The following is a 26,976-nucleotide window of genomic DNA, read 5'->3' on the forward strand; positions in this document are numbered from 1 at the left end:
GTGTGTGTGTGTGTGTGTGTGTGTGGACTGTAAAGTTAATGTACTCGTAAGCAGTTCCGAATGAATATGTTATATACTGTAAAAAAAAAAAAAAAAAAAAAAGTTTGACGAACCTTTTTACGGGTGCTGAGAACTATTCTCAATTACGTATTTTTAAATAAAAAAAAAAATCCTGCCTTTTATCTTTCAGCCGCTGAAAGATGAAAAGCCAGCACGGTGGGCGCTGATTGGTCAGAAAGCGGCGGGACGCGCGCGCGGATTGGAGCAGCAGCGCTCGAACGATGTGTTTGGAACTCAGGAGAGGAGCGCAGTGATGAGAGCCGGTATGAAAGAGCAGCGGCGCACCGGGGGAGAGCACTGATAACACAGAGTACACGCGCTCAGCACGGAGGACTGAGCTCCGTTAAATTCACATCACGTCTACGTGCGTGCAAAGAAGCAGCACCCTAACGAGTGAGTACATCTCTGCACGCGTTTACTGCATTCGTAGCGAGGCAGGAATCTTCCATTGCACGCTGTCCCGTTTAGGCCTGTGTCTCCTGGTCAAGCTGCACAAGCATTTATTTTTTAAATACTCATTTAAACTGCTGTATTTATCAGTATCAGTTCCATGCAGATTAACCTGACCGGCGGGTCTTTCTCTAGCTCCTCAGTACAGGTGCATCGTTTCCAGATTAAGGCAGCTTTATAAACGCACTTTCATTTAATTGCTGTTATTATTATTATTATTATTATTATTATTATTATTATCATTGGTGGGTCTGTAAGGTGCCTTTAGTGTCCTCAATACAAGCATCAACTTTTCCTAAAAATGCTGGAAAACAATACCTCTTTTTAACGTTATTCTAAATAGTTTCTGTTTTGCACTATTTCTTTTTCTCTCTTGTATCATATTCTCATTTCTTGTTTCTCGGCTGTTTCTGAATACTGCTAAGTGTTTTCTTGTACCCATAAACAAGATATTACACAACTCAGAGCATTCTACCAGCTATGTTGCGCTTTTCATCATAATATTAAACATTTTGTGCATGTCTATGACATTGTTGTTTAATTTGTCATGATGGGATAATCGCCTCTTGAAGACACCTGTCCTTGGAAGATAAATGCAAAAGAGATAAGATATGGTGACAGAGATCCAAGAACAGGAAAGAGTGGAAGGCAAGAGTCTTTTAGAAGGGGCAGTCACTCATCAGAGAAGGAATCATTTAATGGTGTTTTTGAGAAAGGCTGGACTGGAAAGTTTTGCTTTAAAGGACAGTGAAGCTGAGGAGAGTGGGAGCGTCAGTGATGCAACATACAAACCTCCAACTAAAGATGCAGAGTGGTACTGAGAGAAAACATGACAAGAGTGTGGATGTGCCTGATAATGCAGCCATAAAAGTTAAAGTTCTATAAAGTTACACATAAAGTTTATAGAATAAGTCAAGACAAGATCAGGGATGGAAGCATTACATGTTTTTTTTTAAGCTGGTCTGGAAAATTGCCCTTAAAAGAGGCCAGGAAAATGAGGGAGAATGAGTTTTACAGTTGGTGGTATTGTAACCTACTGGATTCCAACCCAGAAGAAGAAGAAATCAGTGACATCACAAACACCATATTGTTTTTCATTTGATGTGATGATAACAGGTGTTGCATGCACCAATCTACATTTTATGTATTTATTTTCATCATATTATGTTTGTACCTGGATGCGGTCAAACGTGTATGACTTTTTCTTTAACAATTTAATGCATCGCTAACTGAAAGTCATCTTTATGCTCGTTATATGCTAAAATGTGTGATCGTCCATTCTGTCATGCATCACCCCAGGGTGAAATATACGTTTAACAGCAGTTTTACAGCAGAACTTTTGCTCATTATTCTCTGATTATCTATAACAAAGTGATACATATATGACCTTTTAAAAGCTTTAAACTTCTATATTTTGAGCAAAGCACACCATACAGCTGCTTGATTGATGAGCAAAAGCCATCTTCTGTTATGAGCTAATTGCGTTTCTTCTTTCTGTCACATGATTGGTGAAGTGAAAATACTTCCTGTGTAACATGGCAGCTGCTACATGTGGGTTAAATGTGTTCAGTTGATTTTGGGAGAAGGTTGAAGCCAAGAAAAATTCTGTTTACACATTGTTACTGCCAATTCAGTCACTACTAAATGGCAGGTATGGATTGCTAAACATCCACATTATGTTCTGTAAAAAAGGACATTTTGCAGTTTTGATGTTGTTTAAAAGTTGTTTGAAGTTATATATAAATGTGTGAAAAAATATGTGGGATTCTGTAGTGTAATTCTGTGAGATACACAGCAGAGTGTGTGCGTAGCTAATGGTTAAATAGAGCTTAAATGTACCTACTGTAAATGAAAATAAACTGGCAGAGGAGGCTGAAGTTTTTTCCATTTCTTACAGTATGTTTTTATGATCTTCAAAAATCTCTATAACTAAAAAGTGATTAAATTTGAAGCAAGAACTTTCCGTTTGACTTAGTATAAAATGACAATCAAAGCATGCGTTTGTTATATTTTTATTAGAATAAACATGCTATTGATAAATACAACTGCAGGTAAATGTATTATTCATTGTTACAAAACTGTGGGGGGATGTGGGTTATAGCATTTAAAAAAAAAAAATCACAACATTCACTCTAATATAACCAAACCTATTGTGAATTAATATTTTTGCCATTTGAGATTTTCTACATCTTTGAGACTCAAAAAAAAAAACAAATAATTTCCATCAGTGTGCAATAATTTTTTTTTTCAATTGAAAAAAGTTGTTTTTCCTCAAAAAAGCAAAAATTGCTTTATCCTTAATCTCATTTAGCAGTGAAACTGTTCATATGTATAATTTCACTTGCATTAAAAATGTTAGTGAAATCCATGCTATTTACTATGTAATTATGCAATGCATTTTATAAAAAAAAATGGTGCATATATAGAGATTTATTTACTTTAGATTATCAGTTTATTTTTGTTAAGCAGAGATGTGCAATTAATTTCTCAATTTAAGTTTCCTAAATATGTTGTAGACAAGGCCATCATCCATTTAAAGTCACTGACATTTGTATTGATAGTTTTCCTAAATAAAACTGAAAACTCCCACACTCTTGTGATATGACATTATCAGTATTCTGAAGGTTATGTTATAATATTTTCTATAACCTGTAATACATGATATTATCAAAGTATGTGAGAGATAATTGCAGTAACAAATTCTTGGAAAATGTAGTAAAAATGTAGTTATCTAACTGATTAAAATGTTCTCATGCAATGCTATTCATCACAAATCTCTTCTCATTTATTTTTATGCTATACTGTAGTGAACTAAATCATGGCTTTGTTCATTCTGTCATGACCTTTTCTACTCTGTCACTTTATGTTTTATGCCCATAAGTATGTTAAACTGATTTGTTATAAACAATAAGAGACAATTCAATATATTGAATATTTTTGCAATTTGATTTTTTATAGAACAGAAAGGGCATATTTAGTAAAACCAACCACCTATTTTATTTAGTTATATATTTTTAAAAGATTGTAATAATAACTAACTTAAATTGCAATTAGTGTGGTAACTATGACCAAACTGTTTATGTTGTTGTTGATAAAAGTCCTGGATCAGTAAGAAACTTTAATCCATAAGATTTTCAATGTTATGGGATCCCAAAGGCACCCTATATGTACATTGACCCATATTTAATATTTACTAGTGTAACAGGAAATAAATAGTCTAAAGTCTGGGAACTTTTAAACTTTGTGAACTTTATTATAATGGTTTTAGATCAAAACAGAAAATGAGATAGATACACCATGAACATAACACAGGGAAACCTGTCTTGTGAGTGTTGCCCAAAAGTCTGATATTTAAGGCGTTTCATTTGAAATTTATGCATTTAATTAGGCCTGATGTTTGCTTATAAATCATGCTTACAATCATTTATTATGTTAATATAACTAATAAGGTTTTATTATTCCAGAAGTCAGATTTGTACCCATTGTCTCTTTATAATATGAATTCATATTAGGCCATGTGTTGTTTGGTTGTGCATTAACAAAACGGATTAGCCGATATGAAAAGCCTTTATTATGTTCTAAACCAGGTCAGATTTTATAGGAGTTTATATAACAATAGGACTATTATATATTATAAGTATACTTATAGGTTATAAACTGTGCAAACAAAAGAGTCATTCTATAATTTAGGGTACATTCCACGTCCATTGATGATAATACATCTAAATATAAAATATTCTAAATATTGTCTATAAATACCAGATTTTATGTATTACAAAAGCAGGTTATAATATTATAATATCATACAAACATCCTTTTGCATCCTATGCTTCACTTATCGTGAAAATTGGCATAATGTCCACTTTTGTACAGTTGAGGGATTCTTGGTTTCAAAATAATGAATAAAAAACATTTCAAATATTTTTTTTAATTCATTTAAAAAATATTAATTATTAATATTAATTTTCTCATTTAAATTATTTACATATATTAATGTATTAATTCGATATATTAAGCATGTAAAATACTATAAAACTCCTAGAACTCTTATCCTGTAACTCAAAACTCATTCCAACCAAAGCCAGGGACCAGCTTCACATGATCTCGCTCTTTTCTGTGGCAGACATTTTAAGTGTTTACTAATTTTTTGGAAATTATTATTATTATTTATTAATTAATTAAGTTTTATTAAAAATAGTTTATTTTCATAGAATATATTAATTGATTGTCAATTATGTTACATGCATATACTGTTTTGGTTTTAAGGTTTTATGATTTTATTTAATTATTTGTGCAAATATAATGTTAAACGGTTCCTGAAAATGTGAAGTGGTAACCCAGGCAAGTCCTACCACTGAAATTGTGAGTCAAAATAAGGAAACTGTTAACAATGTTACCCATTCACTCATGTCACTTATTTCTACATCATAAAAAAAGGAGATCCAGCGTGCTCATTGGGTTGCTGATCCTGCAAGTAGGAGTGTAGATTGGAGAGGCAGAGAGATGCAGAGCAAAAGTGTGATCAAAATGTATGCCGTCAAACAAAATGGCATAATTTAATGCTGGTCACTTGGCATGGGGACAAATAATTTTTGAGTTGCGGGACAAAGTTCTGTTAGAAATATAGTCAACAAACTGAGTAGTGAAAGCATCCGTCACCTTGACAAAAATGTTAATGTTTAAGCTTTGCTACTACTGTAGCAGACATGTTACACTAAAGGAATTAAACCACTATTTGTTTAAAAAGAACATTCGTTTTATACTTTTTTATTCTGTAAAATGTCTACCTACCTACCTACCTACCTACCTACCTAACCAAACCAGTGGCGGCTACTGGTCTGTCAAAGAGGGGAAGCTCATTTTCGGCCTACATCATAAAATTGTCTATTTATTTAAAAGTAAGTTCTGGCCTACGTTCCTTTTCAAGAAAATGTCTGTGACCCCGTCATACCAACTAGGCATCTTTTCCAGTGACTTGACCAGTGTCCACTCAATGGCCAGCAGAGCTAGGCTGCTTAAACGGCCTTGGCCCATTGTGTTTCGGGTGTACGTAGGACTTGAGCCACTTTAAAAAGGAGAAGGTCCTTTCTACTCCTGCAGATGTAGCTCAAATTGTTGCCACTAATGAGAACAGTTTGTAAAGCTGAGGCATTGCACTGTCCAACTTCATGTCTTTAAGGAACACCAAGTAATCACACAGCTTTCCTCTTCTCTTTGACAAATGCAAGAAGAGATTCAATTCTTTTCTTGCAGTAAAGAACATCCATCGCCCTCATCAAAGACCACATCAGTCTCAGAGAAGATTTGTTCATATGTGTACAACATGAACACAAACTCAAAATCCTCCAGTTTCCTCACAAAGCCTTTGGCACAATCCAGTGTATCATCATCCATTGTTATATCTGCAATGATGTTCCCAAATGTCTGCAGGAGGCCATCATAATTGTTTGCCACAGTGCTCACTATCCGTGATGTAAAATTCCATCGAGTAGGAGCATTTCTGGGCAACCTTGAACAGCCTGCAGACTCCAGAAAAGATGTCCTCTTTGTGGATTTTGAAAAAAATGTGGCAAATTCAGAGAGTGATGCAAAAAAGATTCTGCACTCAGGCAAGCATTTAGCCCCCTGTGACAGCACCAGATTCAGTCTGTGTGCATAGCAATGCACAAACATTGCACTGGGGGCTATTGCTTTCACTTTGACCTGCAGACCATTGAGATCTGAAGCCATGACAGCAGCCCCATCATAGGTCTGTGCCACAAGCTTATCCTTAAAATTGTAGCCCTCCATGTTCTCATTTAATATTTCAAAAACGGACTTGGCATCTCGCCCCCAGAAACATAAAAAAATCCAATAAAGCGCTTCTGAATTTTACCTGCACTATCCACATAGCGAACAATGACTGAGAGTTGGGCACGGCAGGATATATCAGTTGTTTCATCCACCTGCCATCCAAAAAAGGGAGCATCCTGAATTTCATCTCTGATCTGATCAGAAATGGTGGCTGCAAGAGCAGAGATCAAGTAATTTTGAATAGTATGGGACATACCAGAAAACAAAGTTGAGGACTCGAATTGTGTGGACAGGACAGAGTCATATTTAGCTAATGTTTCTGTGAACTCCCTGTAATTCCCCTTGTTGGATGATTCACTACTCTCATCATGTCCCCTAAATGACAGCTCCTGCCGGCCTAGCAAGGATGTCACATCAATAAGGCGGTTTAGGAGGGCCCTGTTTTGTTTGACTGTTTCATTATGTTTAGCCACTTGAATGCGAGCACCTTCATTTATTGCATGCTCAACACTGATCCTTCCCATGCAACTTAATCTTGCACATGCACTCACATGTTCATTGCTCTTTTCATGTCTTTTATATGCCCTATCAAAGTTAGACAGATCTCCAAACCCCACCTTTAACCAAACAACACATCCGTGAGATGGTTTCATCAAGCAGTACATTTTATTTGTCACAACACTTCCAGTCTGCCAGCTAACTTTGTCATACCAGGAGAGCTGAAAAGACCTGTTATTTTTCCCCTATCTTTTGCACTAAATCAATCTTAGCTGTTGATCTGCCCTGCTGTTTAATTATAAGTTTTTCCTTGTAAGGAACACTTTCAAATGGCTTCGCCAAAATCGGGCCGACAATATTAGCACTGTCTGCCATCGTGTGCAGTTTCACACACGACGCTAGCCTAGCCTACTATATGAATGGATTAATAAACTTTTAAAATATTAAACTCTGTAAAAGTGAAACAAGGAATGTGGTGTATAATTGTGGGAAATGTATGATGAAAATAAAGCAATTTCGCCAAGCAAATATATGGAAATAGGTTGCAGCAGTTTTTATTTCGACTAAACTTGAGAAATCCGCGATGGGACTGAGCGCGAATAGCTTCAGCGATTCCTTATAGTACAAAATCGCTGTCAATCAAAAGGAGATGCAATCTTTTGACAGACCCTCCAATCATCACGCAGAAGCACGGAGTCAAGGCCAGCCCACTCCTCATTTGCTCCTCATTCATATCGCTGATTATCAACACAGGAATGAATGGCGCATTGTCCAAGTGCAAGTTGATCTTGTAGCTAAGCTATTTGCTTTGGGTGAAAGTGCCATCTAGTGATCATGGTGTGTCAGCGAAAGCTTTCCATTCAAAACAATAGGCGGTCATATGGTCATATTCATGTGGTGAATCGTGTTAAAAGTAGGTGACACTGGCGCGGCGCTTTTAGTGTTAAAAGGTATCAGTCAGGAGGAGGCTACAAAAGAATTTCTAAGGAATTGGATATACCTTAGAACACCGTGAAGACAGTCATCATCAAATAGCGAAAAAAAAGGCACAACAGTTACATTACCAACAGTGACATTGTCACATCCCTCCAAAATTGGGGGGATGGGGCCCCCCCCCATCCCCCCAATTTTGGAGGGATGTGACAATGTCACAGGTGGCGAGGTGAAAACTGGCCAGGGAGCCTGCCAAGAGGCCCACAGCAACTTGCTAATGGAGCTGCAGGAATTTTTGGCAAGTACTAGCTGTGTAGTACATGTGACATCAATCTCCTGTATTCTGGGCTATGGGATAGAGTGAAGAAAAAACAAGGCTGAACTTTTTGGCCATAATTCTAAAAGTTATGTTTGCTGCAAAACAACACTGCACCATAACACCATACCCACAGTAAAGCATGGTGTGGGCAGCATCATGCTTTTGGGCTGATTTGGAGCAGTTTTGCAAGATGTCAAGGTGTGCCATACTATAGACTCCTACCCAAAAAGACTGAGTTCTATAATAAAATGAAGGTGTGCATATTCATGTAACCACATTATTTCATTTTTTTTTTTTTTTTACTTGGGACAAGAATATCTTCTGTTAATTGAGACTGATTTTCAGGTAAATAAATATTAAACTTACCCAGACAAAATGTAGAGTTGAAACAATGGTGCTTGATGTTGCAGTATTATAAGTGAATCATCACTTCGGGAGTTATGGGAGGTGGAGAACACCAGGGTGAGCAGCTGGGATCAGAGGAGAGTGACTCACGCTCACAGTACACCTGGGAAGAAGTGCAGAAACACAATTGCACCGGTGATCAGTGGCTGGTGATCGAGAGGAAAGTGTACAATGTGAGTGAATGGACAAAAAAACATCCTGGAGGACACAGACTTCTTGAGCATTACATTGGAGAAGACGCAACGGTAACTAGCCACCTCATCAGATATTTTAGATAAGTCTCTTACAGTACACACCAGATGTGTTCTTTTTGTACATTTTATATACAGAAAATAAAGAACATTTAATATATAGAATGGGCACAGGAAAATTAACAGGCTTTGATTGGCTTATGCTTTAGATTTATATTTTTTTCTACATTTGCAATACTTTAAATAACCATAACAAATCATAATATGCAATTACACAACATAAATTACCCTGTCAAGAGATAACACTATTTGTTTGTGTGTATAGGCCATTATTCAACTAATTTTTCTAACTCACTGGAGTTATTGATATGAACACACTAGCTCCTAACAAAAATGCCTAATTACATTTTAAGGACACTTAAATAAAAGTGCAAGATGCTTTGTGCAGGATGCATTTACAGCCTTCCATCCGGATAAGCGTTTTGTACGAAAGTTCATGAAGCCGCTGCTGGTGGGAGAGTTGGCGCCCGCAGAGCCGAGTCAAGACCACGGCAAAAATGTATGGCTGCACCTGCACATCACACAAATATGCTAATCCAGATCAATTTCAATAATAGAAGCAAATTACCCTAACCCCTTACAAATACAGTATGTGCAATTGGGAAGTGCTGGTTCACTGTTTCACAGTTTTTTCTTTTCCTCTCAAAATCTAGGTTCAAGTATCAAATAAGTAGGATTAAGTTATCTATTAAATATTTATTAAATATCACTGTGGATTTACTTTAACACACCTGCTGATAGTCTGACAATTAGTGTTCAAAGTAAATACACAGACACAAAGGACAATCGGCTAGACATTAGGAAGGATTTTATAATGTCTGTGAGATACGTGTGTAGACGAAAAAAAAAAAGAAGACAAATCTGAATCATTGGATGTTGTATAGACTAGAGTCAAAAATGTTATTCCATTGATATACAATTAAATGTGACAAGTTCTTACTGACTCATGCATTAAAGTTGTCAATGAATCCTACAATAGCATCCACATCCCATCAAGGGCAAACAGATTTCTTTAGATTTTTATAAAACTTTAAAAGACTTTACATGTTTGTTGTAATGTACAGAGAAGCACTGGTAATTTATTACATTAGTCTGGGAAATATTAAATCAGCATTCTACATGGTTGTCTAGCTGTGTGGATACAAACACAGTAAAGCGATTAATCACTGGGAGGAAACTTTTGCTATAGAAACTGTATATACCATGGCCTGATGGGTTTCCTGAATATAATGAAGGCAATATCAGGTGAGGTTTTTCTTTCTGCTTAGAATTAGCCAGTTACTGGCGGTTACTTTAGTCCATTTGTATTTTTTCCCCACAATAACACGTCTTTGTCTACTGCCACCTGTTGTGTATTAGTGGCAGTGCATTTTGCCCCAGTTAATCTGACTGGGCTCACATTAAATATTTTTTGGTTCTAGCCATTCATCAGACACATTCATTAACTATTTCATTACATTTCTTTACATACAATTCTGTTTAATCAATTTATCACACATTTGGTCTACAAAATTATAGACACGGTTTTCATTGGTTTGCCATGTATTATGTTACTGTCTTTTGCTCATGTTCCTAGCAGTCAGTTCGAGACCATAATTGACACATATTGTTGTCATATTTACAGTAGGCCTATATACCAATGCCATAAGTTGATTGGAGTTACTTTAATTTGTTGTTATTATTAGCATTTAAGATTTATGTTTTCTTTTAATTTAAGTTACTAAAATGGGAAATTGTACAATGTTATAGTTGTTAATACTCTAAATTTATTTTAACGTGTCTTAAAAATACAGTGACTCCATGTTTAAAATTATATAAAGATTATTATTATTATATGAAAGTCACAGTAAATTTATTTTTTATATAAATTAACTTTATAGAATTCCTTTATCAATAAATAAAATATATTTATCTATTGTGAATTATATAGGCAGGATTTTCACAATTTTGTATATTTACACAAAAAAATGGACTTAATTAAACTTTGAAGATTGAATTGATTCTGGTGCAAGAAGGAACATAGATACCAGTGATTAATAAGAATGTGTGCAGTAAATAATAAAAAAGTAAAATTTTCCGTGATTTACATTGTAGCTAAAACAGTGGTTAGCACAAATCCCATTTAAAAAACACTTTCTTCTGTGTTCCCAGAGTTAGTTATGGCCATGAACTCTGTCTTTTTTCTCAGGCTGCTTTGGTGAAAGATTTTCAGGCCTTGCGTAAGCAGTTGGAGGCACAGGGCTTGTTCCGCACCAATCCATTGTTTTATATCCTGTATCTTGGGCACATTCTGCTGCTGGAAGCTTTGCCTTTGTTACTGCTGTGGAACTTTGGCAATGGCTGGATTATTACATTACTAATTGCTGTCATGCTGGCCACTGCACAGGTAAGATGCTTTCTTATTTAGCTACAATAACACCACCACAGTTCTAACGCTCAAACTGACTAGCAGGTGCGGCTTATTTTGCATGATCCCTTCTGGGCCTTTGAGCAAGGCCATTAACCCTCAACTGCTGAGTTAAGATAAATGCAATTTGCTCTGGATAATGGTGTCTGCCAAATGCCCTGAATGAAAACGTAAACTTGGCTGTAGTAAAGACTACTTGGCTGTGGTAAAGACTATATTACAGCAGTCCAACTACAGTCCTTCACATCAAATGTATTTAGACTTTTTGCTGAAACAGTAGCTGTACTGTATGTCATCAGCATTGTAAGTTGCATTGAAATAGCAGTCCAAGCTATTAATATGATTACAAATAATTGTGAGGATATCTTGACATACAACTAGAAAAAACAACCTGCCAAGTAACTGAATTGGCATGCTGTGCACAGAATAGAGCTTCCTTAGCAGAGTGCTCAAAGCATATAGTATGTTGATAGAATCACAAAAACAATCATTGGCTCGAGGTGCTCTCATGCCAAGGACACTTATGAACAGCTTTGTGTTTAAACAAAGTGCTTGCTATTGTCTGTGTCTTGCACAGAAATCTAATAAAATATCACTGCTCTGGTTCAGATCTGAGATGCCATTACTCACCTCAGCACTGAAGCAGTGTGAAGTGAGTGGAAGTTACAGTTGCAGATACCTGTTCAACCTTCAGAGCAGAATACTCCAAACTGCTATTTGGTGCATATAAACAATCAGTTTTCCTTCCTGAGACTCAAAATACCAATAAGCTTCTTTTCCATTAAGGAACAGTTTGAGGTCAGGAAAAATCACCTCACAGTCACTTGAGGGCTGCTTCCTTTGGGAACTCCAGAGGAGAGAGAGTCCTACCACAAAGTTAAAAAAAAAAATTTCATATCTAGCTTCAATTTGTTTATATTTATCCATATGAAGTGTGTCACATTGTGAGACAGCTGTGTTGAAATGTTTTTTTTAATTTACTATAAGCTATTTTTTAAATATATAATTTTTTAACCAATGTGAAAATGACACACCTGGTGTGTGCTTTCTCTCGTTTGTCATGCAGGCTCAGGCTGGCTGGCTTCAGCATGACCTTGGCCACCTGTCGGTCTTTAAACATTCCACCTGGGATCACCTAGCTCATAAATTTGTCATTGGACACCTGAAGGTACCAGATCCTACAGAGACTACTTTTTACCATGTAGTCATACTGTACAAATCCTGCTTTATTAGGAACGCCACAATAATACTGGGTAGTAGTGCCCTCTGCTCTTAGAACTGACTCAAATAATCATGTCATGGAGTCCTTTGAGATCTATGGCCAGGTTGATATTATTATAACACTCAATTGTTGCAGATTTTCCATGCTGCTCAACCACATCCTATTCAGATCCACGGACTGGGGAAGCCATTTAAATACACTGATCTCAATGTCTTATTCCTGGAACCAGTATAAAATAGTTTGTGCTGTGTGACTTGGCATATTATCATGCTGAAAGTAGCCATTATAAGATGAGAACCATCTTGAATTGTGGACACAATGTTGGGCCCATGGATTTATTCAGTTCACACAAAAAATAAGAAATTGTGAATAATCACTCAGCTTTCCAGTTTTCCTGAGGCTGCACCAACTCTAGCCTCAGATTCCTGTCTTGAAATCTGAGAAATTGTGCCAACCTTGCACAAGGTGAAAAAAGTGGAACCTCATATGGCATTGTACCACAATTGCTCTATGGGTTTTAAGTTGCTTTTATCCTCACCACAAATTTAAAGAGTGTTTTGTGAGTTGCCATAGCTTTCACAGTCACCAGAGCATTTTTACTCAAAGAAACGACCAAACGGGATTCTGAAATCACACCCACCAATTAAACATACCATGAAAGTCAGAGAGATCGTTTTGTAATTGCTTTGATGATGGCTGATGTGTCCATCAACTGAAAGTCTAGATCTGTATTGATATATATTTTTTTGCATTGCATTGCCATCAAATGATAATGATAATGCATGAAAACTAGATTGCAAGTGTTTATATAATATTTACAGTATCTACAACCATTAAAAATACTTATCCAAAATAGCAAACACATATGACTTTTGCATGCAGTATATACAGTGCATTAGAACTGTGCATATGTATATTTAATTCTATAGGGGGCCTCTGCAAATTGGTGGAACTATCAACATTTTCAGCACCATTCTAAACCCAATGTGCTTTCTAAGGACCCTGACCTCCGCACAATGGAAATCCTGGTACTGGGAGACATCCAACCTGTAGAGGTAAACTCATTGCATTATTGTATCATTCTTTACAAATTATTTAATTTTGTGTATGTTTGTTGCAAGAGCTTTCACTCAGGGCGCACCACAGACACACAGACACAATGAGGTCTTACAGAAAAAGGGAGTTTTATTGAGAAAATGGAGAAGGGAAGGGGTTTTAAGGAGGGAGGGAGGATGTCACGATGGCTGGCTCTTGCCGAAACTGGAAGTGCCAGGGCAACTTGTGCAGTCCTTTAGCGATTGTCAGGCATTTAAACAGTTAGAGATAATTCCACACACATTTAGAGCCCCTGGGGCACATGGCATAGCCCTTTTAACCAGCTCTTCTTGCTGCTGGCGAGCGATGATGGTGGCAAAGGGGCAGAGTGGACAGCGGCTCTTGCATGTTCTTCGACAGCGCATTTTGTAGTCGTGGTCAGCCGGCGCCACCCAGCCCTCTTTTGGCACAGGTGTGAGTCAACGTGACAATCTGACATCCTTTAATGTGGAAGCAGCCACCTTTTCCCTTTTGGTGTCGTACTGAATGGCTCCCCAAATGCGGCTGTCATTTTCCTGGTGATCAACCAGCCGTGTACTGTCTGCCCGCCTTTAAAGTCCCTGGAGCACTTGGCATTTTCCCGCTCACATGCCACTGGCCACTTTAACATGCTTTCTCCAAACTTCTGGTCCCTGAGCTACTGTAAGCTCCACACCTTCTTTTAAAAAGGGGTGTAAACTTGACTTCCCTTGATGAATAAAACACCTTCTTATTAGGTGAAGTGTTAAAGGTTACAATAATACTGAAGACATCCAAACTACTGTATGAAAGAACACATATGGATTTATGTAGCAAACAAAAAAGTGTTAAACAACAGAATATTTTTTGTTTTTTAAATTGTTCACAGTAGCATACTCATGGCATTTGTTTCAGATCAGATTCACAAGGTAGTCACCTGGAATGGTTGGAATTCACAATTGCACCTTGTCAAGAGTTAATTTGTGACATTCCTTGTCTTGTTAATGTGCTTTAGACCATCATTTGTCTTGTGCAGAGGAAGCATGGGTACAAAGTCAAATCAATGCTGTAAAGAACCACTTTTGCCAGTAAATGAAGGTCAGTCACTCTGAAAATCTTAAGAAGTTTAAATGTATCCCCAAGTGCGGTCCCCAAAACCAGCAAATTGTATTATGAAACTGTCTTTCATGAAGAACGTCAGGAAAGGAAGATCAAGAACTACCTGTAGTGCAGAGAATAAGTTTATAAGAAGGTCAGTGTCAGAAACCACTGATTTACAGCACCTCTGAGCCAACATAAATTCTTCTTGGGGTAAAGTGACAAAGTTCAAGGGTCAGACATTAATGGTCGAATTGTAGCAAAGAAACCATCACTTTGGAAGAACAACAAGCAGGAGAGTCGAGCAACACATTAGATTAGATAACTGTCATTTCGTCTGATGAGTTCAAATGTGAGATTTTTTGTCCTAACCAGGGTGTCTTTTTTTAGACTTTGAGCTGTTCCTGAATGTGTGGGGTGCTTTGCCGGTAACATGAGGGCATACTAAACCAGCATGGCTACCCCAGCATTTTTTAGTAACCATTCCATCTGGTTAGCACTTAGTCGGACCATCATTTGTTTTCTAAGAGGACAATGACCTCAAACATACTATTGCTATTTGTCAAAATAGCTCTTACATTACAAGGTTTTTACAAGCAGCTATTTGTCAAAATGATGGAGTGTTGCATCAGATGACCTGACCTCCTCAATCACCCAAACTAAATCCACCTGAGATGGTTTCATTTCATTTACAGAACATACCTACAACTTTGAAGATGGGATTTATTTTATTTTTATCGAGAAGCAAACAACAAAATGGACAAAATAACAGAAAAATTTAGTGTGCATAACTATTGACCCCTCTAAAGTCTAAAGCCGCCTTTTGCAGCAATTCACTTTGGATCAGTCTCTGTGAGCTTGCCACATTTTGCCACTGGGATTTTTGCTGATCCCTCAAGGTGAAACGGCTCTAGAAGAACCAGCTCCTTTATGTTGTACACTTGTATCCCTCAACAACTTTGTCCCTGACTTGTTTAGAGAGCTCCGTGGTCTTTATGGTGTGTTGCCTCTTGCTTAGTGGTGTTGCAGCCTTTCAGAAAAGGTGTGTTTATACTGACAGATCATGTGACACTTAGATTGCACACAGGTGGACTTCATTTTACTAATTATGTGACTTTTAAAGGTGGTTGCACTAGAACATTTGAGTGGATTCAGAGCAAAGGGGTGAATACATATGCACATTTTCAGACTTTAAATGTATAAAAATCTTTTATATTCTCATTTCACTTTACCAACTTAGACTATTTTGTGCAGATCTGTCACATAAAATTCAGATAAAAAAAACATTCTTTTTTTTTTTTATAATTAGGTTATGATGTAACAAAACTTGAAAAATGCCAGGGGGATGAATACTTTTGCAAAGCACTGTATAATGTACAGTATATAATATTTGTGTATTGGCTTAATTTGTGTCTCTATCTATCTGTATTCATTTATCCACTCCATCAGGGACAGATATATCTCTCCTGAATACAAAGAAGAAGATAATATATACTTAGACTATGTAGTTTTTGTTTTATTCCCTTCTTTCTTTTTGTTACAGTATGGGATTAAAAAGTTGAAGCGCATGCCCTATAACCATCAGCATCAGTACTTCTTTTTAAGTATGTCATTCATTGCTATTTTTGCTATTTTTACAGCAGTATAATTGCACATAATGCTCACATTAATTTATTAGATTTATGAAATTATTTCTCCACTCTATCCTTCTTCCACCCAGTTGGCCCTCCCCTGCTCATACCAGCAGTCTTTAGTGTGTACATTTTTCGAACTCTGTTGTCGAAACGGGATTGGGTGGTAAGTTGCCATAACATTTTTTTTTTTTACTATGTCTGAGAACTACCATAGGACTACAATCAAATTATAGTGCAGGTAGAGCTGTATTTTTTATAATCCTTTCCTTTTTTTTGTTGAGGATTTAGTGTGGTATCTATCCTACTATACTCGTTTCTTCTTCTGTTATGTTCCCTATTACGGATTACTAGGGTCAGTACTGCTTCAAACATTTATGAGGTATGTATGTTGAGCTTTCACTTAACCCTTATTGTAGATAGCATTAAGTGCATTACAATTATATGGTTGCCAAAAAAAAAAAAAAAAAAACTTTCTAACTTTCTCTTACTGGTGTGATATTAAGGTATATGGAGAGTCATTGGTATGTGTGGGTGACCCAGATGAACCACATTCCCATGGACATAGACTATGAGAAATATGATGACTGGCTCAGCATGCAGGTACGTTTTTGCTCTGTATCTAATATCAGTGGCTTTTAGTCAGTGGAAAACTCAGACTTGTGCAGAAGTTGTACACTGTACAAAAGGAAACAGAACACTTATTATTCAAACACAGAAGGATGCTCCAATACATTTGTGCTAATGGATCAAACGTACACAGTCAACTTACAATCAACAGGTAAACTGCCTGCCATTATGCAGTGTCAATTTGTTAATTTCCTGAAATTATCTTGCTTCATTGAAACTAATGTTCAAATGTTTAAATAACATAACAATGAAATATTTTCTTAAGTACATCGTTTTTTATTCTTTTTTCATTCAAGAGGATTTTAAATATTATATATCTTCACCTCCACTATTAATATGCTGTGGTATCCTTCTTTTCCTTTTTGAATACCTTCACTGAGTCACTTTTTTGTAGTATCTGGAAAATTTTAGATTACATCTGTTGACATTTATATCTAGCTGTGTAAAACTAATTAGAGTCATGACAGTTTTTTTTTTTTTTTATATGAGCAGAGAAGAAAAGACTGATGGAAAACCCCCAAACAAACTAAAACTTTAAATGGAGCAAGTCCAATATTGCATTACAAAAGAAGAATGCAGTTATGATGATATTAATTAATTACTGTCTTAATGAATTTAAATGCAAGCAAGCCATATTCAACAAAATATTTATTATTTGCTTTAATTAACTTTAAGACTATCTGTTCCTATACTTTTGCTCCAAAGAAAATCAAGTGGTCTGTTAGAATTTTAGAAACAAAATATATAATTTTTTATTATTGTATGTTAAAGCAAGTTACTTAATGTATATATCTTTTTCTTCTTTAGGATATAATGTGATTTTGTGGCTTTTTGTTTAGTTGAAAGCTACATGCAATGTTGAGCAGTCGTTCTTCAATGATTGGTTTACTGGCCACCTCAACTTCCAGATTGAGCACCAGTAAGAGGAATATCATTGTGTTTTAGGATTAAGTGCATAGGTGCATGAATTGTATTTTAAGAACATGCTCATGTATGGAGGTCTAATATGTTTTGTGTCTGCTTCTCCCAAAATCTTTTCCCCACCCACAACCCCAGTGTCTTCCCTACAATGCCTCGTCATAACTTGGTTCGTGTGGCTCCTCTACTTCGAGAGCTTTGTAAGAAGTATGGAGTTCAGTATCAGGTCAAGGGCCTGTTGGAGGCCATGTCTGATATTATTGGGTATGACAGATTTTTTTGGAGCATTCCATGTACACTTTTCAATGTTTCTTCAAATACTTTTACATCTATCTTTTTGTTTGCTAATTTATGACCACATATTTATTTGATTGTGAAGTTAGAGCAAAATACTGTATATAATTTAGGTGTGCTTGCTGTTTGGTTTCCACTTTATACATACCCAAATGAACCATATGGCCTTTAAATGCATTGCAGCATATGAGCATGAAATATTTGTGTTAAAACCTTTTCACTCATTTTTAGAAATATATAAATGGAAAAAGGGTGAACAAACAGTACCAAGGTTGTTCTAGGCCACACTCATCCTCTGGCCATTCTAATCAACTTAAGTAACACCTGCTATCAAAACTAAAAAAAAATTATTTTAGAAAAACTTAAATTTATATTGCAAGATGCGACATTTTGTGATTATTGTATCAAACTATTATGAAAAAAAACCTACACTTTCCTGTGTCAGTCCACTTATAAATATCCAAATAAGTTAAGTTGGTGTCACTTGAGCCTCTAGGTATAGGTGAATATAAATGTTTGGAAATGGCAAAAATGTCCTTCTCGAGATCATTTGATCAAAGATCCCTAAATTGATCATTAATCCAGTTGCCTCTTGGGCAGTAGACTACCAGGTAGGCTTCTTTAGTCAGGATTGGTTAAATATGCAGCCCCAGCTTATTCCTTGGCCAGTGATGCCCTTAAAAATCTCATGTCGTAGTGTCATCTTCAGTATCATCTTCAGTATCATCTTCAGTGTCATCTTGACAAAGGAGCCAGGAGTTTCAGGAGAGGAGAAAAAGTTAAGACGGCTCTTTGAAGCATTTTCTGCTGCTACTTAAGGTATAAGTAAGTAGCAGCAAAAAATACTTCAAAGAGCCTTCTTACCTTTTTTTTCTGTCCTGAAGGTCCTGGCTCTTTTGTCAAGATGACACTCAAGATGAGACTATGACATGAGATGCTTGAGGGTATCGGTGAGGGCATTAGTGGCTCAGTGGTAGGTTTCTTGCCTGACAGTGCCCAAACCCCAGCTACTGGATGCAGTGCTGGTTCCAAGCCCGGATAAAATAGGAGGGTTGTGTCAGGAAGGGCATCCGGCGTAAAACCTGTGCCAAACTTGTGTGCGAATTAGATGGTCTGCTGTGGAGCAGCCGAAAGACCAACACTTACTTAAATGTATTAGTGATTTATTACTAATACATTAAAGTTAGGAAAATAAGTGAGGTGTATGGCTTAGGGGAAAATAAGTAAGCTGTATGCCTTTACATTCTCCCTTTGCTAAGACACAACCCCATCTAATATATGTTTGGTTAATTTGCTGGTGAGTTGCCTCAGAGTGACATCACTTCATCACTGCGATCAAACAGTTCTTAAAACTTGAGTTTGTTTGAAATAAGACAAATACCCCACGCAGACAGCCTCAGACCACCATAGTTTAGGTGTGTGTTAGGCGGAGAAGGAAACACCCCCAGGTTTGATCAACTCCCCAAACTTACCAAATATGGCATACAGTATGTGAACTCGCCCTCAGGAAACCCTAGAAGTAGTGGAAAATAAACTTTACGTGTTTATTATTTTATGAAATTAAATACATACCTCAGGCCCTTCTAATGTTTTATTTGTGTTTATTTCAGGTCATTGAGGAAGTCTGGTGAGCTGTGGCTAGATGCCTACCTCCACAAATGAGTCACCCCTCAATGACTGGTTAAAACCAAGTCAATCAATAAAATCACCATTCAACAATTTTGACATTATTTGACACTTAAAATTGTCTATAGTAAATCTAAGAATTATTAATACATATTTAAAATAACCTAAATGTTTTAATGATTATATGAAGTTAAAATGATTAATATTGTTTCATTTCCATTAAATTACTTTTTACTAAATAAATATTTTTCCACGCCTGTTTTCTGGTCTTTTGCAAGTTTTACCTTTATGATTTTTTTTTTGTTCAAACAAACAAAAAAGGACGACTCAAAACAAAAAAATGTTATTCATTTTTTATGATAAATTTATAATATTTACCCATATTTTATCTATATATTTTTTCTTAGCTGAAACTTTACCAACAGAAAAAAGTCCAATTAAGACTAATATAAGACTGCAGTCATGACATAAAACTGTTATGGTGTATTAAACAGACAAATATATTACATAATGAATTTGTCAGGTGAATTTATTATTTTCCTCCATCAATGTACATTTATTAATTCATCTTCAGGAACGTATTTATTATGGCCAGGGTGGATCAGAAGTATCCGGAGTGGATCCGGGAATACTGGGCACAAGAAGGGAATACACCCTGAATGCAACACCATGTACACATATTTGCACACTCACTCACACCCAGGGGAAATTCAACATAGCCACTCAACACATTGGCATGTTTTTGGGAGGTGTGATGAAACTGGAGAACCTGAAGTACATAGAACGAACATCGGAAACGCTGCACAGACGGTAATCAAAACTGGGACCCTGAAGCAGTGAGGCAGCAGTGCTACGCCTGCATAATCCTTCATAACAAAAATTAGCATTTGAACATTGCATCAGCAGACAGGATTATTAACTGTACATTTACAAATAAGTACCCTTTGCAAAACAAATATCCAGATTTAAAATGGCATTTAAACATTGTTAAATGAACATGAAATGCAGACAGAACACATTCATTTAAAACACTAGAAAATTAATCACGGATTTGATGTGGATTCTCTTGTGTACACCTTTTATACAGAAGCAAATTCCCTTTAATGAAGAAGAATTAGGAAAAATGGTATGAAGTAATTAAAACGGGCCTTTCTACAAACAAAATAAATAGTAGACAAATTTAATGTTTACAAGCTAAGCATGTGGTCATATTGCTAATGAATATATGATAAGAGAAACAGTAAAGATAAAACAGGGTTGTTTTTTAAAAGCATTTCTGGAATTAATTTTTGAAGTTCTCAATGAATTGGTTTTGTCAGTCATTACTATTACAGAAGCCATACTGCATTGCTGATTATTTGATTAATATTTTTTTAAAGAGAGCACAATCATTTGAAGGCAGAGGCGATTTTCTCCTGCTGTTTTCTCATGATCTCCTGCAGCTCTGAATCTCCTTGACTCTTCTAATAAACAAATAAAAGAGAAGTATTTACTTAAGGGCCACTGATAGGAGATGAATTGTGCTGAGATAATCTGATACCATTTTGGCCTTTTTCGAATGGGTAAAACTAAGAGCTGAACAAATGAAAAAATCAATAAATCAATAAATCAATAATGGTTTATACAATGACTGTCCATTAGGGAGCAGTACCCAACAACATTACTACTACTAGAGTTTTCAGTATACTATAAACTGAGACTGAACACATATACATTGTGTTATCAGGTGGGTGCTTTGCATTATAAGTGGCTATAACTAACCTCTAGTAGAGATTTTTGCACAGTGAGCTGACTGTAGACACGTGCCCCTTCATGCCCACATACTGCCTTCAGTTCTTCCTTATTCAGGGAAAACAACTGAGCACCACTCAGAATTCCCAAACAATCTACTGTCCTGCAAAGAGTTACACATACACATATTCACATACAGATTTATGCAAACAAACAGATGCTTACTTACACAGTCATTGTTATCATAAATCACTTACACACTAACTAAAGACAAATTAACAAGCAAACTGACTCACGGCTTGGAAAACTCCTTGGTGTTGAGCCAGGCAGTGACTTCAGAAGGAGATGAATCGAATTTGAGGGGAGCGGCAGGCACAGAGTGGCGCTCCACTTTAAAGTTGCGTGCTGGCGGGTGGTTTTTACTGGAGGTGATCTTTTTTAACAGCTCATCATTTACTTCATCCATCTGTTGAATGCGGTCTAGGAGAGAAAGCAAGAGAAAGGAGATATTGTATACTGTAAAGGCTCTGCTGCAATAAACTGGCAACCACAGATTATACCACATTTACTTTGCATACCTGTAAACTTAACAGAATAAAATTCTGATTGAACAATGTTTATGTTTAATACATTCACCACACTACTTACGATTGGTGAACTGCAAAATTTTCACCTTGCTGTTAATTCCAATTAGTGGATTAGTAAACTACTGTCTGAAAGTGGCTATTTAAACATTGAAACAAAAATTGATATGATAAATGTCATTTAGGTAAACTCACAATCTTTCTCCCGTGGTGTTCTTGGTTTTTCAAAACTGTTTCCTCTGCCCAAAGGACTTGATGGTGATGAACCTACAAATGACTACAAAGAGAACCAGAACATGTAAGAAGTGTACAGGATTCCTAGCAGAGTGGATGCTGATGTGTGAGTTGAGATTGTGTTCTACCTGGTTGTACATTTGGTCCATATTACGAAGGTCTTCTGGTGTTATGACAGCTAGGGTGTTGGAGGGCACTAACCCCATTTGTCCACTCCTGTTCCTTAACCTCCACCACTGATTATCACTTTCAATTACCTTAATAAAAAATGGGATCAATAAAACTCAGCTCTGTCACAACTAAATCTGGCTTGATCATTTTGCATTCTCACCTCCAAAATCTCATCCTGAAGGACAGAGAGCTCATTGACATTGTGAGCCACAAAGCTGTAGAGAACCTTGACATATCTCCGGGCAGAGGAAGCTGCTGTGAAGGACCTGGATGGTTTAAATGAATTTTTTTAAATCAACCACCATATAAGAATTTACAAAATGGTCTCACATTTAGGTGATGTGCAATACTGTCCAAAAACCTAAATCATCCATCAAGTAATAAATCAGTATTTACCCACAGGTGTTTTATTTTAGTAAAATTAATATTTAATATGTGGTATATTTTAGGCATGGTTTATTGTAAACAAACAATCAAATGAAAAAACAAACAGCTACCCATAGGAAAAAAATAATATAGTACCTAAATGATTAGTACTTTCTATAATAACACTGTGAAATACTATACAAATATATATATATATATATATATATATATATATATATATATATATATATATTCACAAAGTCCGCTGCTTCAGTGTTTTTGGATCTTTTTGTTTTATTTTACTATGCGTTTACTTTACGTAAGTATAATTACAAGCATTTCATATGTATCAAAGCCTTTTATTGACAATTACATTAAGTTTATACAAGGATCAAACAAACAACATATTTAAAGTGTTGGCACTACATTTTCAAGACCTCTCTAATTCACCCTGGCATGCTGTCAATCTACTTCTGCGCCACATCCTGACAGATTGCAGATCATTTTTGCATTATCAATTTAGGGTTCTTTGTAGGGTTTTTTTTTTTGTCCACCAGCCTCTTAAGCATTGACCACAAGTCCTTAATAGGATTGAGGTCTAGAGAGTTTCCTGGCCATGGACCCAAAATTTCTAGTGTTATGCCGACAGTAAAGAATCCTATGACCATTTATGTGTGATGTTGCTTCTCAGCAAAGGGAATGGGCGCACTCACAGTTTTGCCTAAGAAAAAACAAAGAATGGTACAGTACAAACACATCTGTACCATGCTGATCAGTCAGCATGCCAGGGCGAATTGAAGAGGTCCTGAAAAAGAAGCAACTCTTTGCATAAACATAATATGAATGTCAATAAAATGCTTGTAATTATACTTTAGTATACCATGGTAACATGACAGAAAGATCTAAAAAACACTGAAGCAGCAAAATTTTTGGTCACAGCTATTGTATTTATTATATAAGGTTATTACACACTGTTGTATTCTATAGTGTTTTTTTGTAATTTAACATAGTAATTAAGTAAGGTCGAAAAAACTATAGTATTACAATAGTATTTTTTATGGCCAAAAAACAATATTACACAAGTGGGAGTGTACTGATTATACTTGGTTAGTGATTGTACTCCCACATAGCACACTACCTTTACAATTAACGCTATTGGGGATTCAATACCGGGACTTTCACCCCTGTTAATTATACTGTCAGTCGCTTACTGACAGTCACAAGGTCCATCGGTTGCGGTTAGTTTTACTAGCTACTGAAGAATATGTGTTGGCAGAGTAAAATAACTGGTTGAATGAACAAACAAATCATAATCTGTTGGTAATAAATGGTGTTTGTGGAACTGTAGTATAAAAGCAATATCACACTCAAGGTTGTGTTATGCTGGATATCAGCACAGCTGTGATGGTTGTATTATAATTTAACACATCTTTTTGACATTTAACAAAATATAACTAATCATAATGTTTTAAAAAGCCATAGCTTACCCATTTGATGACAGTGATGATTGTGAGCCAAAAAACTGAAATAAAGGGAAAAAAAACTAATGTTTGCTGACAAAATTGTGAAATTGGATATATATATATATATATATATATATATATATATATAATTTTTAAAGAAAGGTAGCAATACTGTAGTTAACAACAAAGTGATCTCTGGTTTCTGACATTTCAGAATCATAAAAATGTATAAAAAAAAGTGACCCTTTTCTTTATAATTCCTCCCTCTATTTTTCTCTATATTCTCACCTCTTCTGATGACATTGTGGACACCTCGGAGCCCTCTGTTTCCCATGGTGACATGCGAAACAGGTCCACTGGAGGCTCCCAGCCATTACGGAAATGTGGGATGTAAAGTGGAGCACAGTGTTCCCTGGGCCAATCAGCTCTGTGTGATGAAGAAGTCGGAAAGAGGAATTCATAACTCATTGAGCAGGACTATATTACATTGTGGTAAAGATGTACAGAACATTTACAAAATGGTGGCTAAAAATACATGACAGTGATTCTGAGAACAGAATAAGAAAGTCAAAAAGAAATGTTTAGGGGTACACACTCTAAAAAGGTTTAGTTAAAAAAAAAAAAAACTTCCCATGCTGGTTTTATTCTGTTAAAACACTGTTGTCTTATAATCTTGCCCTTATATAATTGTGACCCACTAGCCTTTACCCTGGGGCTTAACCAAGTCTCATGGAAGAAGTCTCATGGTTTAAGTCTCATGGAAAAATGCATTATTACTGTTATTTTTATTATTATTATTATTATTATTATTATTATTTAGATTTCCATATCACAAATTTAAGTAGCATAAAAGTAACATAAGGAACAAATGTACATGTAGGCCACTTTATAGATAATAAATTATAAAAAGGCATTCTGGTAATACCTTCATAAACAGAAGCAAGTATTTGCAAGTATAAGTGTGCTTATTACCATTCACTGAGAATTATGTAATACATTTTCCATGTGTACAATACCAGTCAAAAGTTTTGGCACACTAGTCAAAAGTTTGGACACAAGTTTGGATTTATTGTTCTACATTATAGAACAATACTAGAGATTTCCAAACTATGAAATAACATACATGTAATTTGTTAATGAAGTAACAACAACAACAACAACAACAACAACAATCAGTATTTGTTTCAAGATATAAAGGTCAGCTGTTTTGAAATGGTTCTTGCAAGAATAGTATTGTCAAGTATATTTGTAAAATCCATCAAGCACCATGATAAAACTGGCTTCGTAAAGACCATCCCAGGAAAGCAAGATCAAAACTTACTTCTGCTGTGCAGACTAGAGCCTACAGGACCAGCCTCAGAAATCAACAATTAGCCACACCTCAGATTAGAGTAGCAAGCTTTTGACTGGTAATGTATATTTTACTTTATTATTGTTTTAAAAGTTTCTTTATATTTTTTGCTACACATTTCATTAAATATGCCAAAAACTTTGGAACAGTCTTAAAGAAAGTATTACAAAGCTCACACAGGAAAGACATTAAACTACAGTACTCACTACGTAAAGTTAAAAATGGCTGATTCTAACACTAATAAGGGGAGTGATAAGCAATAGTGTCCACAATCTTGGAATTTTTTTTTTTTTTTTTTTTTAATATTAATAAGAATTGAATACGGTGTAAAGTGTCACTTACACTAATATGCCCTGACCTTTCCACTCAAATGTACCTGATGCAGCTTATTATCAGCTTTATTTAGGTTATTGTGTTGCACTGCAATCTGACAAGCATGCAAAGAAGTGCTCTAAGTCTAACAAACCCCAACAAGACCGACACATTCATTCTAGGTGAATATTGCAAGCAGTAACACTATTACCTGGGTCTTGTCCAGCCATCTCCCAACAGTTCAAAAAGGGTCATCTCTTTAGGAGTCAGGTGTCCTCTCAGAAAATCCACAGCGTCCCGGGACAGATGAGGGCAGATGACTGAGCGAGGCAGGTCAGGACTCCCACAGCTCTGCAAGATCTGCAAGAACACAATTATGAGCTGATGCCTATGTATTTGAGAGTGCTTACTGGTTTGCAGTCCTTACCAGTTCAAGGGGTCCAAACAGAAAGTGAATAAGTTCTGCAGCATTAGGATTCTGAATGTGCTTCTTCAGTTTTGCCTGTAGATGGAGCACAAAGTCAACAAGCACATATGACTAGTGCAGTTACATTTAGTTCATATCAGTTCATGTTTTTGGTAAGACCACACTCAGTCAACAGTTAGGTGTAGTTTTATAAATAAACATGGAGTACGGGACTGAAGTCATATTGTCCAGTCACACCCAGTACATTGGCCATGGTAATGTTTAGATCCATTATATGTACAGTACTGTATATGTATTCTACACTGAAGCTGTTGTTATTTTAAGCATCATTATAAATGACAGAGAATGTTTACTAAGTTGTTCTGATGTGGAGTCAGTAAAGGAATAAATTCCTGTAAAACATTTTACTAGACTACTTCATGTGTTTAAATATAACCATTGTGTTATGATTTTTCTTCTTTGTTATGTCACTTGCAGCAAGTCCAGGCACTGACTTGGACTTTTAAAGAGCTTGTACATGTGTTTGTGTCTGAGGGTGTGCCACATAAAAGCAGGTTGTACAGTATAATGAAACTCACCAACAGATTGAAAGATAGCTTCAATTTCTGGATACTGTCAATGAACTCTGCCTCAGACGGGGGTTTAGCTCTTAGTGTTAACATCCCCTCTAGATATAAACCATAAAGAATCGGAAGAATAATTACCACTATTGCCCATTAATCTTAACTATACACAACATGAAAGAAGAA

The 26,976-nt window shown here is 36.1% G+C and overlaps 2 protein-coding genes across 8 annotated transcripts in view; one reads left to right on the plus strand and one right to left on the minus strand.

Annotated features, from left to right (window-relative positions):
* Window positions 1-325: 325 nt before the first annotated feature.
* On the plus strand, window positions 326-19,821 carry LOC128509348 (fatty acid desaturase 2-like). Of its 2 annotated transcripts, XM_053481051.1 has the most exons (13): window positions 326-453; window positions 8,464-8,703; window positions 9,098-9,208; window positions 10,898-11,095; window positions 12,183-12,284; window positions 13,268-13,393; window positions 16,033-16,093; window positions 16,210-16,286; window positions 16,405-16,502; window positions 16,627-16,723; window positions 17,590-17,669; window positions 17,807-17,932; window positions 19,573-19,821. In XM_053481051.1, the coding sequence occupies exons 2-13, from the start codon at window positions 8,494-8,496 to the stop codon at window positions 19,622-19,624; spliced, it is 1,338 nt and encodes a 445-aa protein (XP_053337026.1). In that variant the 5' UTR covers window positions 326-453; window positions 8,464-8,493; the 3' UTR covers window positions 19,625-19,821. The 2 variants fall into 2 exon arrangements, with proteins under 2 accessions (XP_053337026.1, XP_053337035.1); XM_053481060.1 differs by lacking the exons at window positions 17,807-17,932; window positions 19,573-19,821 and having other exon boundaries at window positions 17,558-17,646.
* A 278-nt stretch (window positions 19,822-20,099) lies between these two features.
* Window positions 20,100-26,976, minus strand: part of eps8l2 (EPS8 like 2) — a 30,466-nt gene continuing 23,589 nt past the window's right edge. For all 6 annotated transcript variants that reach the window (XM_053512398.1, XM_053512399.1, XM_053512397.1 and 3 more), the window contains 11 exons: window positions 26,806-26,894; window positions 26,228-26,302; window positions 26,012-26,160; window positions 24,426-24,564; window positions 24,162-24,196; window positions 22,469-22,574; window positions 22,266-22,394; window positions 22,099-22,180; window positions 21,616-21,799; window positions 21,350-21,482; window positions 20,100-21,051 (listed from right to left, as the gene is read on the minus strand). In XM_053512398.1, coding sequence (XP_053368373.1) covers window positions 20,977-21,051; window positions 21,350-21,482; window positions 21,616-21,799; window positions 22,099-22,180; window positions 22,266-22,394; window positions 22,469-22,574; window positions 24,162-24,196; window positions 24,426-24,564; window positions 26,012-26,160; window positions 26,228-26,302; window positions 26,806-26,894 — 1,196 coding nt within the window. In that variant the 3' untranslated portion in view covers window positions 20,100-20,976. The remainder of the gene's footprint in view (window positions 21,052-21,349; window positions 21,483-21,615; window positions 21,800-22,098; window positions 22,181-22,265; window positions 22,395-22,468; window positions 22,575-24,161; window positions 24,197-24,425; window positions 24,565-26,011; window positions 26,161-26,227; window positions 26,303-26,805; window positions 26,895-26,976) is intronic.

This window comes from Clarias gariepinus, chromosome 2 (genome assembly GCF_024256425.1).
Source record: "Clarias gariepinus isolate MV-2021 ecotype Netherlands chromosome 2, CGAR_prim_01v2, whole genome shotgun sequence".
NCBI classification, from domain to species: domain Eukaryota; kingdom Metazoa; phylum Chordata; class Actinopteri; order Siluriformes; family Clariidae; genus Clarias; species Clarias gariepinus.

What these genes read in the sequence shown, in the direction of transcription:
- LOC128509348 (XM_053481051.1), top strand. Translation starts at nt 8,494, where the DNA reads ATGGGAGGTGGAGAACACCAGGGTGAGCAGCTGGGATCAGAGGAGAGT. An exon ending in CTGCTTCAAACATTTATGAG is followed by an intron (nt 16,503 to 16,626) that starts GTATGTATGTTG and finishes TGTGATATTAAG; the next exon opens with GTATATGGAGAGTCATTGGT. An exon ending in ATGACTGGCTCAGCATGCAG is followed by an intron (nt 16,724 to 17,589) that starts GTACGTTTTTGC and finishes CTTTTTGTTTAG; the next exon opens with TTGAAAGCTACATGCAATGT.